Consider the following 15,884-nt stretch of genomic DNA (forward strand, 5'->3'; position numbering starts at 1 on the left):
TTCACATAGTCATGACGGAGGATGTGCTGGGCACCATTTTCCCCATAGGTGTCCTGCCAGGAAATCAGAACCGTCATTTTGAATCTCTGTGAGAGATACCCTGACCTGTTCAGATCGTGGAACTCCAGCAAACAGAGGGACTTGGGGCTCTGTTACAAAAAGAAGTGTGGCCAATGTAGGTGATTGAATCACAATGGACATAGCACAGCTGGGACTTCCAACTTGCCGTGACTGAGAGGAGATTTCTCTGAAGTGGTTCCCTCTTGAAGCAAAGGGAACAGAGCTCACATGCTTCAGGTGTCTGCATGCAGCCTGTGGATGCAGCCTCATGTGGCCAAGGAAGACTATAAATGCGACCCCAAGCGAAATCTATAAATTTCAAACATGAGAACTTTTTCTTGAGATTCTTTGGGGGTGGGAGTGTGCCAGGCTCCACGCCCCCGTGTCTGCGCTCTGTGTGCTGACACCCAGTTTGCGAGCGTTGGGCAAGGGGCTGGAGGTTAAAACACACAGACAGAGAGACAGTGACATGGGTCATCCTTGAATTCCCCAAGAGTGCCCCCTTTATTGTGTTCAGGGGCAGATTATATAGAGATAGCCGTGCCCCAGCCAAACCCACCAGAAACCGCTCTCCTGCCATCAGGAACTCCTGAAGGTCTCATGCTCAGAGCAGCTGTAGGCACGCAGATCAGGGGATTACAGGAAATTCAAGACCTGGGGTCTCACTGCTCCCAACAGGGGTGAGTAGTTTGGTTGTACAGGTCTCCAGCATGAACTTCACAGATCACAATGCCATATTGTAATTGTGATGTCGAAAACTTGGACACACTGCTAGGGGGAACCATCACTGTAGAGACACAGAGTCCCTTCCCTAAAAGACCAGAGACCTCAGCAAGCAGCAGTGTCTGCTGGGAGAAGCATGGGGAGCTCCACGACACGTCATTTTCCTGGAGAGTGTTATCGTGATTCATCTGAGGATACCAGCACATGACGTCAGAGCGTGCAGAAACAGTAAAGTCAAGTAAGGTGCTCCTAAGAAAGCAACTGTAGGAAATGTCTCTATCAGTGACACCATCTTTACACACAATGGACAACTTGTGTTCTCTCAGAAAGCAGGGTGGAGTGGATAATAACCTGTTTTATTTGTGTAAAGGAAAAAAAACTATGTAGATGGAGGAAGACCTGAGCAAGTTCCAACTGGTGAGTTATTATATAATAATGAGGTTGCAGGAGGAAGCCCAGGTGGAAATGCCAGAGACTCCTCTGCGTAATTACGAATGGGGATCCGTGGCAGAGGCAGGTGGACGAGTGTTGAAAGCTTTCACACCTAGAGAAGAAGCAAGGTGAGGCAGGAATGGAGAACAGCAAGAGACCCCCCTGCCACAGACCAGAATCAAAGAAGCACCATCAGAGACAGACAGGTCGGATGAGCAGAAAGCAAGGCCAGCGTCTCAACAAAGGATGACGCACCCTTCAAAGAAAGGCCAAGCAAGGAGGCGATACAGTGAGAAGCTTGTCAAGAGCTGGCCAAAGGCCTACAGGAGGTCTGTGGTTTACAACACTAGAGGTGGCCCTTTGTGCTTGAACTCCGAGGTGCACTTACCCTTGTTGTGATGGGCATTTTTACCCTTCCTCACAGATCCCACCTTGTGTGGCATCATAGAAGGTTAAAGCTGCCAGGGACCCTTGCCACCTTATAGCCTAACAAAAGCCAACAGACACAGCAATCAAGGTGGACCAAAATAATCTAATGTTTGTTACCTCCTTGACTTCATGTTTCCCTACTGTTTTATGGGCTAATTTCAAAGATGCAGGGGACTCCCATCCATACTGCTGTTGGAGCCAAGGAACCTTGAGTCTTGTCCCTCCAGGAACCTGTGCAGTCCCCTGCACACCCAGCAAATGTTTGTGCTAAAGCAAACAGCGGCAGTGAAGGAAGCAATTAGCAAATCTCTTGAGTTCTCCTTCTGATTACACCTAAATTCCAAAAGCTAGTTGGCTAAAATGTTCTTCCTTAATTAGAAGCAATTAATACGTGAAACTAGGTTTGCATTTCACAGGAGTTTACATTTCGCGATTGAAATCTCCAACTTCATTTACTAATGGTCTCTAATGACCTGTAATCATAAGGCACACACAATTACAGGGGGATTTTCAAAGTGTCGGAATGGAAGAGTGTCTGAACTTAGGAATTATTCTTCCATTGCCGAGTACATGGCCAGGATCTGCTGTAAAACACATGTCATGTGTACACATGCTTGCTCAAACACTTCACAGGAGCACATTGGTGACATTTGACCCCCTCAGGATTTCCCACTCTCAACTGTCATCCCTCAGCATCTAGGACCTTATAGACAACCTAAATCCTCACATGCTCAAGTCTCCTGTAGAATATGGTGTGACGTTGTCACACCATACATCCTGCTGCAGACTTCAACTCATCTCAACAGTACTTACGCCTGATACAATGTAACTGCAATGGAAATTGTTATTCTGAATCATTAGGATATAACAAGGTAAAGGCTGTCATGTTCCATACATGATGTGGGAGTGTCATATATCAATCTGTTGATTTCATTGGTTAAGCAATAAAGAAACTGCTTGGCCCTATGGGTGGAGTAAACAGAACAGAACGCTGGGAGGAAGAGGAAGTGAGGTCAGACTCCACAGCTCTCCTCTCGGGAGCAGACGCCTGAGAGAGAGGCCATGTCCCGCTCCCTGCTCCCTGGCAGACACACGCCATGAAGCAAGCCGCCAGGTTAGACATGCTGAACCTTTCCCGGTAAGACCGGTGCTCACAGATTATTAGAGATGGGTTGATCGGGATAGCAGAATTAGCCAGTAAGAGCTAGGGCTAAAGGGCCAAGCAGTGTTTAAATGAATACAGTTTGTGTGTTGTTATTTTGGGCATAAGCTAGCCGTGCAGGCTGCCGGGGTGCTGGGGATGCAGCCCTGCTGCTCCTATTACTACACATACACGTACCTTTTTTTTTCAAATACTGTTGACTCAAAATTAAATAAATTCATGGGTGTAAAACCCACAGTTCAACGGCTCTCTCATCCCCTCTCCCCGAGGAAGACGTCTCTCTTTCTTTTCATTGGTCAAGCTAGATACTCCTAACACTGAAGCCTACTGAAATCCACCTGTAAGACACAAGGCTAGGGGAGGCCTCTTGCCTTAGTGTTTGCTGCACTAGCGTAAGAACCTGAGTTGAATTGCCAAACCATGTAAAAATCTGAGTAGGGCAGCACACGTCTGTAATCTCAGCGTTGAGGACACAGAGGCAGGAGGATTCAGCTTTTCCTGATCAGCAAGCTTCTGGTACCAATGAGAAACCTTGTATCCAAAATCAAGGAAGACCTCCAAGACTGTCCTCTGCTCCACATGCATGCATGCATGCACACATACATGAACACCTAGGCATACACATAGATAAAAACGTGAACATGCTTAAGCCTATCCCTGTGCAGCAGTGAAATGAAACTCCCTGTTTTTTGCTTGATGTGTGACAGGCATGCATCTCACGAGCTAGATAAACAGGGCTCATCTGCAGAGTCATCATGAGCCGGCAGCCGTGGGGGCGATTAGAGAAGATGAGGAATAGGTGGAGGTGGCTGATAGGAGCAGAGAGAGGCATCTGTGGAGTATGGAGGTGAGCTAAGCTGAACGAGCAGGCCTCTGCGGGGCGGGGGGGGGGGGGGAAGGGGGGAGCCTTGACGGCAATTCCTCGTCACACAGCCAAGTCTTCTCATGCAAAGATGTTCTAAGATACAAGTGAGAAAGATGAGTAAAAAACAGAGCCTGTTTTCTTTATGTTTTAAGATTGATTTTAATTCATGTGTATATGTGTGTGTCTATGTGAGTGTATGTCATGTATGTGTGGCGCCCTTGGAGGCCAGATGACAAACCCAAGGGTGTTGTGTTCTCTGTCAGCTCCTTAAGATTTCTATTTAGGGCTTTGCAGATGCCTCTGTCCCCTCTCACCGCTTGCTGCAGCCATGGTCAACCCCACCGTGTTCTTCGACATCGCGGCCGATGGCGAGCCCTTGGGCCGCGTCTCCTTCGAGCTGTTTGCAGACAAAGTTCCAAAGACAGCAGAAAACTTTCGTGCTCTGAGCACTGGAGAGAAAGGATTTGGATATAAGTGTTCTTCCTTTCACAGGATTATTCCAGGATTCATGTGCCAGGGTGGTGACTTCACACGCTATAATGGCACTGGCGGCAGATCCATCTACAGAGAAAAATTTGAGGATGAGAACTTCATCCTGAAGCATACAGGTCCTGGCATCTTGTCCATGGCAAATGCTGGACCAAACACAAACGGTTCCCAGTTTTTTATCTGCTCCACCAAGACTGAGTGACTGGATGGCAAACATGTGGTTTTTGGGAAGGTGAAAGAAGGCATGAACATTGTGGAAGCCATGGAGCGTTTTGGGTCCAGGAATGGCAAGACCAGCAAGAAGATCACCATTTCCGACTGTGGACAACTCTAATTCTTTTGACTTGCGGGCTTCTTACCCACCAGACCATTCCTTCTGTAGCTCAGGAGAGCACCCCAGCCCCATCTGCTCGCAGCACCCTGTAATCTCTGCTCTCACTGAAGTTCTTTGGGTTCCATATTTTCCTCATTCCCCTTCAAGTCTAGCTGGATTGCAGAGTTAAGTTTATGATTATGAATAAAAACTAAGTAAGAAAAAAAAAGATTTCTATTTAGGTGTTGGAGGGATGGCTCAGTGGTTAAGAGCACTGGATGTTCTTCCAGAGGTCCTGAGTTCAATTCCTAGCACCCACATGGTGGCTCACAGCCATCTGTAATGAGATCTGGCGCCCTTTTGGGGCCTGCAGATATACATGGAGACAGAACACTGTAGACATAATAAATAAATTCTTTTTTTTTTTTAAGATTTCTATTTAACAAGTCAGGTTTGATGGCACACACTTTTAATGGGAGGCAGATGCAGGTGATCAACCCCAGACTGGCCTACAAAGTTCCAGGACAGGCAGTGCTATGTAGCGAGACCCTGTCTTCAAAACAACAACGAAAAAGATTTTACTTTAACAGATGTACCATATGCTCTTCAAAGTGGCTGTGATTTAGCCTTGTCCATGTCTCCGCCCTTTCTATCACAGCCTGTTCTTGGAGGACAGGTGTCTTGTTTAGCTTGTTGTCAACAAACCTGGGAAGAGGGAACCTCGATTGAAGAATTGTCTCTATCACATACACGCCTTGGATAGGTCTATTCGGGCATTTTCTTGGTTGCTTATTGGTGTAGGGTCCAGCTTATTGTGGGAGGTGCCACACCTGGGCAGGTGGGCCTGGTTTGTATAAAAAAGCAAGCTGAGTAAGTCACGAGAAACAAGCCAGAAAGCAATGTTGTTCTACAGCCTCTGCTCAAGTTTCTGCCTCAGGGTTCCTGCCCTGACTTCCTTCCCTGACTTCCCTCAGTTGGAGTGTGACCTGTAAACCTTTTCCTCTCCAAGAATCTTTTAGTTGTGTGTTTACTACAGCAACAGAGAAACCAACTAAGATAACAGGTAAGGAAAGGAGGAACAGAACTGGGTCCTTGGGTACTAATAACATATATTTTTCTTACAAACTTTATTGTGAGACTTCTTACAAACTGGGAGTTGGATTATGTTAGCAAGTGTATGGCAACATCTTTCTGACGACTGCAGTGGTATCTGGGAGGGGTAAGTAGTGCATAAGTCGAACGGCTGATGATTCAATAATCCCAGGAGGCGGGTTTGGGTTCGGCTCCAAGAAGAGGTTATCAGAGTTGAGAAAATCAGAGAAAGGCAATCATTTTGTCACGGCAGGGTCATCATAAGGGTTAGCAGGGTGATATCCACCCATGAACAAAAAGTGAGAGGGGTTGAAGAGATGGCTCCACAGTTAAGAGCACTGGCTGATCGTCCAGAGGACCCAGCCTCAATTCCCAGCACCCACATGGTGGCTCATCACTGTCTATAACTCCATTCTCAGGAGGTTTAATGCCCTCTTCTGACCTCTACAGGCCTGAGACTTGCTCGTGGTACACAAGCATACACTGGAGTGCCACAGGCACAGGAACTACTGTAGTGAGGGAAAGACAGAGAGAATAGAGTAGGCTTTTCATCTTGTCTTTCTCCCCCCGCCCTTTTATTTTATGTATATGAGTGTCCCGCTTGTATATATGTGCACCAGAAGAGGGTATCAGGGTTCTCTGGAACTGGAGTTACAGGCAGTTGTAAGTCACACGTAGGTGCTGAAAGTTGAACCCCAATCCTCTGCAAGAGCAACCAGTGCTAACTGCTAAGTTCTCTCTTTAGCCTTCAACTATTTTTAACATGATGATGATGATGATGATGATGATGATGATGGTGATGATGATGGTGATGATGATGATGATGATGATGATAATGGTGAGGATGATGGTGGTGGTGATGATGATGATGGTGATGATGATGGTGATGATGTTGATGGTGATGATGGTAATGGTGATGATGATGATGATGGTGATGATGATGATGTTGATGGTGATGATGATGATGGTGATGATGGTAATGGTGATGATGATGGTGATGATGATGTTGATGGTGATGATGGTGATGATGATGGTGATGGTGGTGGTAATGATGCTGATAGTGATGATGATGATGGTAATGGTGATGATGATGATGGTAATGGTGATGATGATGATGGTGATAATAATGTTGATGGTGATAATGATGATGGTAATGATGATGATGATGGTGGTGGTGGTGATGGTGATGATGATGCTGGTGATGATGGTGGTGGTGATGATGATAATGGTGAGGGTGGTAATGGGTGGTGGTGATGGTAATGATGGTGATGATGATGATGGTGGTAATGATGATGATGTGAGGGTGTGGGGGTGTACATGCCATGGCACGTGAGTGGAAGTGGAGGACAAATTTCAGGAGTCACTTTTCTCCCTCTACTATGGACTCTAAGCACTGAAATCAGGACATTAGGTTTGCACAGAAAACACCTTCCATCTGAGCCATCTTGCCAGCCCTATCCTTTGATTGATTCCCAAAGACAACATCCTTATAGCTCACTCTAATTGGACACATACCAGAAAAACTAAAGCTGAGTGTGGTAGCTGATTGTAAGTCAGGGGACATATCAGAAGGTGTCACAGAGTTAACCCTGTAAGTCAGGTGACACAGCAGAAGGTGTCACAGAGTTAACTCTGCTGCGAAGGTTTCTGTCACTAGACACAGGAACCACTGGGGTGGAAGGAGAAAGACCCAGAAAGGGTGTTTCCTTTCTTTCTTCTGGGTTTTTTTTTCCTTTATCTCCTCCTCCCCTTCTTTTGAGACACAGATTCTCTGTGTAGTGATGGCTATCCTGTAAATTTCTGTATAGACCAGGTTGGCCTCAAACTCAGAGATCGCCTGCCTCTGCCTTGAGTACTGGGATTAAAAGTGTGCACCACCACTGTCCCTTTCAGGGCCACACCAGGCAATGGTCCAAAAGCTATAACTACACCCTACCTCTTAGACTTCCTACCATTTTCTAATAGAACCAAGTTTTGGGGGTATGATTATTAGCTTTCTAAATTAACTTTACATGATCTAGAGTCACCTGGGAAGAAGCATTTTTAACCCAGAAAATGTCTTCATAAGATTGGCCTATGGGCCAGTTTGTGGTGGTGCACACCTTTAATCCCAGCACTCAGGAGGTAGAGACAGGCAGATCTCTGTGAGTTTGAGGCCAGCCTGGTCTACAAGTGCTAGTTCCAGAACAGGCTCCAAAGCTACAGAGAAACCCTCTTGAAAAACAAAACAAAAGATTGGCCTATGAGCAAGTCTATGGGGGCATTTTCTTGATTAATGACTGATGTAGAAAGGCCCAGTCCATGTGGGTGGTGTCATCCCTGGGCAGGTGTCCTGGGCTGTATAAGAAAGCAGGTCGAGCAAAACCATGGAGAGCAAGGTAGTAAGTAGCATCCTTCCATAGTCTCTGCCTTAGTTCCCCTCAGTGATGGACAACACCCTATAAGGTTAAATAAACCCTTTCTTCCCCAAGCTGCTTTTGGTCACAGTGTTTACCACAGGAATAGAAAGCAAACTAAGACATGGAAGATACTCAAAACCCGCACCATAGCATGGACGTGATAAGGAACCTAGAAACACCTTCAGACACTATATGGGGGAGTATGGACAGGAGCATGTATAGAGGATGTATATGCATCATATATGAATGAGTATCAAGTATCACGCTCCATGTGAAGGGCTTAAACATCAGATCTGGGTATCTATGGGAGTCTTGAGCCAATGGATTCCAGACTCTGGGCATCTTTCTGCTCCTACCACAATGGCAGACTTTTCTGAGGTGTTCTGCACCGGAAGAGATAAACCCAAAAGAATGAGCTGTGTGTCTAGCCCATGCACATTGTCTGAGGATTTAGGAAGGTTGCAGGTGTGGAGCCAGTCATACTGAAATGTTTCTGCTTATGGAAGTTAACAGAGCAGTTGCAGTGCAATTGAGCCTGCTCGCCCTCTATGGAATGCTTAGAAATTTAAGATGTATTGGAAAACCAGTACACCAGAATGATAACCTTGCTAGCCTCCATGATTTTCTCATGTCCCAATGACATCCTTCCTATACCTTCAGATTTCTCAATAACCCAATGGAAGTTTCCCTGATCATTCTGGGCACCTTCTGGGCAGACGCAAGGGTGCAGGGGCCCAGTGCCTGTGAAGGGATGCAACACTGTCCACTCAGTGGATAAAAAGGGTTTCATGTGAACCATCACTCCTCCTGGGAGCCACTCAGATTCGTAGCAAATGTCTCTAGTATCAAAGTTCCAAGTGGCCGGGCTGTGGTGGCACGCCTTTAATCCCAGGCAGAGGCAGGCGGATCTCTGTGAGTTCGAGGCCAGCCTGTCTATAAGAGCTAGTTCTAGGACAGGAACCAAAAAGCTACAGAGAAACCCTGTCTCGAAAATCCAAAAAAAAAAAAGTTCCAAGAAAATGACATAAAACTCCAAAGTTATAACACAAGCTCACTGGAAAGCTTCATTCTAGGGAAGTAATAACCACCACTAAACCTTTAAGAGAAGAGTCACTGGGCATTGTGGCATACACCTTTATTCCCAGTACTCAGAGGCAGAGGTAGGTGAGTCTCTGTGAGTGCCAGGAAAACCAGGGCTCTGTTAACAAAGAAGTGCTCTCTCAAACCTCCCTCAACCCCCTCAAAAGGGAGAGAAGAGCCAACGCCATAGCTGAGTGGCAGGGCAGTAGCCTACTGGACACAAGGAGAGGATTGAAATCCCCAGAGCTACAAAGGGAAGAACACCTTGCTTTGCATGTTGGCAGTGTGCACCGAAGACCGGCATGGAAATATCACCTATGAGATTTGTGACAATTTAGTCACCTGGAAGTTTAGTAAAGTCTGGTATCTTCAGGGACCCTGTAACAGTTACTGACATCAGAAGATCTTCCAAGAGTCAATCAAAAAGCAAATCATCAGCTGGGCAGTGGTGGCGCACACCTTTAATCCCAGCACTCGGGAGGCAGAGGCAGGCACATCTCTGTGAGTTTGAGCCCAGTCTGGTCTACAGAGCAAGTTCCTGGACTGTTATATAGAGAAACCTTGTCTTGGGGGGGAAAAAAAAGCAAATAATCTGGCTGACAATACGGCTCAATGGGTAAGGTAGTTAGTGGATACCTCAGCCTTCCTAATAGATTCATAAGAAAAGGAAAGCACTAGACAGTGAGAAGGCTCAGCAGGAGACCAAGCTCCCAAAAGAAGCTGTACTCTAACCTACACACACACACACACACACACACACACACACACACACACACACACGTCAGGGTGGGGGCAGGAAGGGAAGAGAAGAGAATGCAGGAAATGACAAAAAGCACAAACAAACAACAACAAAGAGAGGCAGAGGATTATAGTCCCGTGTCCGAGGGGACACGACAGGAACAAAGGCAAAGGTCAGCGCTGGTACGAGGATTTCATATAACCACATCACTCACACAAAGAGTTTTCTATTCCGTACTGTATTTTCCTGAACCACAGTATGCAGTGTGCCCTGTGTTCTTCACTCGGCATTTCTCCTTGTGTTTCAGTGACGTGCATTTTGCATATATGTGGTATTTTTAAATTATCCTGCTCCAAACAATCTCCTTTCACATGCAGCAGTTTTCTTAGAGATTTGATGACTTCCCAGTCTTGCCCCCCTGCCCCTTTCAAGTCCAGTCCCTTCTTTCTTCTTCTCAAGCCGGCGTGCTTAGCCAGCGCTTCTCCCTCCATCTCCGGCAGGCAGCAGAGCGTTGCCCCGTGGATGTTGCGGTCCATGCAACTCTGTGGAAGATTCCTGCGTACTGTGTGGGACAGGGAGGCCTCAGAGCCCCCAGATGCTGGTGAGGCTGGGCTGGGCTCGCGGTTGTCGCTACAAAGGGACCGCTGCACATGGCAGGCCAGCAGATGCCAACAGACAGCTTTTGTGAGTCCTTCTTCATGTTAATTAACTTTTGTGAGAACCTTCATGTTAATTAACTTTGCTTGGGCTTTCCCTCTACTTGAAAGCTTTGGAGTGGTTTGTTTTGTAAAATGCTTTGACTCCAGGGAGAGCTGCTTCAAGGGGGGGGGGGGGGGGGGGGGAGTGAGAAACAAAGAAAGGGAAAATTTTTAAGTGGGCTCTGCTTACCAGGAAATGTCTTCCCTTGTCTGCGTCTGTCCCCTCCCCCACCAAGGCTAGCTCCACCATCAGAGAGAATTTTAATGGCCCTTTTCTTACCCTAAAACACTCAACTAGAAGCAGACCTCCACGGCTGTGGGAGCCAGCTTTGAATCTTCCAGGGAACACAGGTGCATGTGTGTGCGCCCGCGCATGTGCCTCCGAACACTGCGTTAAATACAAAGTATGACCGGCTTTGGGACAACTTAACAGAACTCAGAGGAAAAGGAACACGGAGCTGGAGTTTCATGGCCAGTTCGATTAATTTAAAAATGTGATCTTCCCAAGTCTCAGAAACTAGGGTGAAGTACAAGTCGGTGCTCCTGGGAACACGGTCATGGTTGTTGGATTGGTTGTTAAAAGTTCCGGTGAGGACAAAAGAAAGAAGCGAGCTATCCCAGCAGCCACCTGGCATTTACGGAGTCCTCTGCTTCCAGATCACAGATTTAACAATTTACTGAAAATGTTTTTGATGTTTGTTTGTTGTGACATGGTCCATTTATGGAGCCCTGACTGGCCTGGAACTCCCTGTAGACCAGGCTGGCCCTGAACTCACAAAGATTCACTGCCACTGCCTATGAATTAAAGGTGTTTAGACAAGCTTGCTCACAGGGTTCCAGAAGGGAATAAGGATTCAGTGTGTGCCGACTAGTTTATGTCAGCTTGACACAAACTGGAGTCATCTGAGAGGAAGGAGCCTCAACTGAGAAAAATATCTCCTTAAGATTGCACTATATAGAAGCCTGTAGGGCATTTTCTTAGTTAGTGATTGATGTGGGAAGACCCAGCCCACTGTGAGTGGAAACCAGGCTGAGAAACCCTGTCTCGAAAAACAAAAACAAAAGCAAAGCAAAACAAAACAAAAAAGTGAGCAAGTCATGAGGAGCAAGCCAGTTAGCAGTACCCCTTCATGGCCTCTGTGTCAGTCCCTACCGCCAGGTTCCTGCCCTCTTTGAGTTCCTGTCCTGATGTCTGTGAAGAGACACGATGACCATGGCAACTCTTAAAAAGGAAAACATTTCACTGGGGCTGGCTTACAGTTTTCAGAGGCTTTCCAGTTTCCATTACCATCACGGAGGGGAAGCATGGAGGTGTGCGGACAGACATGGTGCTGGAGAAGGCAGCAGTGAGAAATGACACAGAGTGCCTGGATGGAACATCTGACCTCAGAGCCCACCCCCAGGGACAGACTTCCTTCAAAAATGCCACACCTACCCTGACGAGGCCACCCTTTCTGATGGTGTCACTCCTTCTGATAGGTTCCCTATGAGTCTATGGGGGCCATTTTCTTTCAAACTACCACACCTAACTTCCTTCAGTGATGAACAGTGCAGTGGGAGTGTAAGCCAAATAAACCCTTCCTCCCTGAGTGCCTTTGGTCATGGTGTTCATCACAGCAATAGTAACCCTAACTAAGACACAATATGATTGGTGTTTGTTTGTTCTTGTTTTTGTTTTGTTTGGGGGTGGGTGGTTTCAAGACAGGGTTTCTCTGTGTTAACAGCCTTGACTTTCCTGGAGCTGGGTCTGTAGACAAGGTTGGCCTCAAATACAGAGATCTACCTGCCTCTGCCTCCCAAGTGCCACCACTACCTGGCTGGGATTTGCTTTAATTTGTTTGTTGGTTTGCTTGTTTGCTTTTAAATACATTTATCTATTGTGTGTGTACACAAATGTACACACTTGCTGGAGGACAACCTGTGGGAATCCAGTCTCTCTACCATGTGGATCTCAGGGATGGATTCAGTCAGCCTTGGTGGGAGTGCCTTTACCTGCTCAGCCATCTTGCTAGCCTCTCTATTGGGAATTAGAGAAATATGATGATGGAGGAAGGTCATTGGCTAATAAAGGAACTGCCCTGGCCCATTTTATTGGTTAGAAGATAGGTGGGAGGAGAAAACAGAACAGGATACTGGGAGGAAGAGGAAGTGAGCTCAGAGTCGCGACAGCTCTCCTCTCCGGAGCAGACGCCTGAGAGAGATGCCATGCCCCGCTCCCGGGATGAAGCTCCGGCCCAGGATGGACATGGGCTAGAATCTTCCTGGTAAGCGCACCTTGGGGTGCCATACACAGATGATTAGAAATGGGCTAAATTAATATGTGAGAATTAGCCTAGAAGAGAATGGGCCAAACAGTGTTTAAAAGAATACAGTGTCCGTGTAATTATTTCGGGGCATAAGCTAGCCGGGCAGGCGGCTGGGGTGCTGGGGACGCAGCCCCGCCGCCCCAATTACTACAATATGATTCTTGATACATTCTGGCAAATGCTACCCATATGCTAATAATCTAAGTGAAACAGAATTCAAAATCAGTGAACTAAGTTTCTGACAGAAGAAAAGTAATAAATTAGGCTCTGTCATGGTTATCACCCACCCAAGTTATTGATGTTTGTAATGAGAACCTGCTAGACAGGGAGCCAAGGGTTTGGTGGTTACTTGCTGGGTTTCAGTCTTGCTGTGGTCTGATCTTTCTTTCCTATCCCCCTGTTAGTACCCTTTCCAAATAGGGATGTTTTCTCTACTCTTTTGTATATTGAAGGTCTATTACTTGGTCTAAAAAGAACAAAACAGGAGTTCATGGTTAAGAGATTGCCTGTGTCTCAGAAGCAACTTGATGTCTTTTGAACTGTGTTAGAACGGTTATGGAAGTGGAGACTTTTGGAGTTGATTAAATACAATCACCATTATGAACTGAACGTAAGTCTTTGGAGCGAAATGTGAAATGTTATGGGTTACAGTGATATATTTGAGTTTCAGGTTGCCTAAAGGTGAGCTTGTTGTAATGGTTAATTCCAATTGAAATTCCCAGAACCTTAATGGGGAATACCTTCGGTTGTGTTGTGAGGGCTTTTCAGTAGAGGATTAACTGAGCTGAGGGACCTGCTCCGAATGTGGGTGGCATCGCCCTGTGGGCAGAGTCCTGGAACAAATATAAAGGGAGAAATGAGAAATCCACCTGAGTATAGTCTGCCTTTTCTGCTTCCGAATGATCGGCGGAGATGTGATCAAGCAACCTTCTGCTACCAGGAAGGCTGGCTCTCAATCTAGTCCCACCCTTCCATGACTGACTGTATCCCCTGAAGATGAAACAAGGTTAAACCTTCCTGTCCTTGTTGTAGGAGCTGTGGGCTGTGTTCCTGCCTCCCCAGCTCCTGGTTGCCTGGCTAGCTTATGCCCCGAAATAACAACACACAAATTATATTCTTTTAAACACTGCTTGGCCCATTATATCTAGCCTCTTCTCGACTAACTCTCGCACCTGGACTAGCCCATTTCTAATAATGTGTGTAGCACCCCAAGGTGCGCCTACCGGGAAGATTCTAGCCTACGTCCATCCTGGGTCGGAGCTTCATCGCATGTGCCCCCAAGAGCTGAGCTATGGCGTCTGTCTGAGGCATCTACCTCACTTCCTCTTCCTCCCAGCATTCTGTTCTATTTACTCCTCCCACCTATGTTTTAACCTATGAGGCCAAGCAGTTTCTTTATTACTTAACCAATGACCTTCCTCCATCATTTCCCCTTTTTCTGTTTAAACAAAAAGGAAAGGCTTTAACTTTATCATAGAAAAATTATATATAACAAAACAGTTATCAAGTAAAAGTTACAATATTTACATCTATTTTATCTTTTTTCATAACTAAGGAAAACTATAACTATCTATATATTCTTTAACTCCATCAAAAACTCCAGAAGGATATAATATTACCTAAGCAAACAAGAAATCCAAAACTCTAGAAATGACAGAGACATCTCGCTGCCTGGACAGTCACCCAAAGTTTCTCTGTACCATTGGGGCATCCATCTTCAGCCTACAGGCCCCTAGTTTCAGTTTCCAGCAGACATTTCCATGAAGCAGGAAATTTCAAAGGCAGTTCAGTCACTATCTGTTGTGTCCTGCAGAATGTCTCGCAGACTCTTTCATGAATCAGGAACCCCCAAAGACCATCTCACGTTTAAGCAAGTTCAGCAGTACTCTCTGTGGGTTCTTTGTGTCCAGTTTATGCATCAGTCCAGGCAAGAGCAGTTTCTTGCCCAGATGGCTATCAAATTCCATAAGGATCCTCTTCGATGCCCATCTTCCTCTTGAAGTAGATTGGTGCTGCCAGGAGCAGAGTGTCTCATTGTCATGAAAAGCCCTAAGTTATTAAAATATTAAATGTCCTATAGTCTTTGAAAGATATGAAGAATATCTATCTAAAATATATCTATGTACATCTAGAAAATCTAACTAACATAACTACAAGCTTGACTATTATCAATGATTATTCATTAACAATCTATATACATTACATTTTTAAATGAACTACACAATCATAATACCCTAATCAATATCAGAAATATATATACATATAACAAAATTGACCTTAAATTTAAATCACTAAAGCAAAATCCATATCAATGCAAATTATTCATACCTATATCATATCCCCCTTTAAATGTAAAAGAACGTTTATAAACCATATTTGGGAACATGGGCACAGTTTTTTTCTCTCCAAACTGCTTCCTGCTGAATGGGGGCGTTGTTAATTAGGTCTTTCATGGTATAACCTGTGTGCTAGTTTCATCTCAGTTGGCAGTTGAGCGAAGAAATTTTCTGAAGGTGTTCACAGCAACCCTTCAGGAGGGCGTGGTCCATCATACCATATTGGAATAGAAAGAATCCATAGACTCTCACCCTCTATGAAAACAAAATAAGAAGCTCCTTTCCAAAGCATCATGTCCTTAGATCCAAATTTAGAAGTCAAGGCATTTTCAAAATATCTATGTTGGATTAGTTCAGCAGCATTTATAAACAAATATCTTTTAGCAGCTGTTGCTCTTTTCTCAGCATTCAAACAATTCAAACAGAGCATAATAGCATACAGTATCAAAATTCTCTGTGTATTTTCCATCTTTGTGCGTTTTATTTTAACCTCTATTTTGTTTATTTTTATTTTTATTTATTGCTTTTTGAGACAGGTTCTCTGTATCTTTGACCTGGAATAACTCTGTGGACCAGGCTGTCCTTGAACTCTCAGAGATCCGCCTGTCTCTGCCTCCCAGGCATTGGGATTAAAGGTGCGCATTACCACAGCTAGAAGTCACAGAGGTCAATCTCCCTCTACCTCCCAAGGGTTGGGATTAAAGGTGTGTACTACCACACCCAATAACTCTCTTCCTTTTTTTTTCTTTTTTTTTTACTTT

At 45.5% G+C, this 15,884-nt stretch overlaps 1 protein-coding gene across 1 annotated transcript; it reads left to right on the forward strand.

Annotated features, from left to right (window-relative positions):
* The first annotated feature begins 3,979 nt into the window (after positions 1-3,979).
* On the forward strand, positions 3,980-4,696 carry LOC121453612 (peptidyl-prolyl cis-trans isomerase A-like). Its single transcript, XM_041660493.1, has one exon. It carries the CDS (start codon positions 4,000-4,002, stop codon positions 4,360-4,362), a length of 363 nt encoding a protein of 120 aa, XP_041516427.1. The 5' UTR covers positions 3,980-3,999; the 3' UTR covers positions 4,363-4,696.
* Positions 4,697-15,884: the final 11,188 nt, after the last annotated feature.

The sequence above is a fragment of the Microtus oregoni genome, unplaced genomic scaffold (assembly GCF_018167655.1).
Source record: "Microtus oregoni isolate MIOR12 unplaced genomic scaffold, Mior012 000011F_ref0000422, whole genome shotgun sequence".
NCBI classification, from domain to species: domain Eukaryota; kingdom Metazoa; phylum Chordata; class Mammalia; order Rodentia; family Cricetidae; genus Microtus; species Microtus oregoni.

Excerpts from the sequence above, each read along its gene's own strand:
- LOC121453612 (XM_041660493.1), top strand. The coding sequence starts at position 4,000 with ATGGTCAACCCCACCGTGTTCTTCGACATCGCGGCCGATGGCGAGCCC.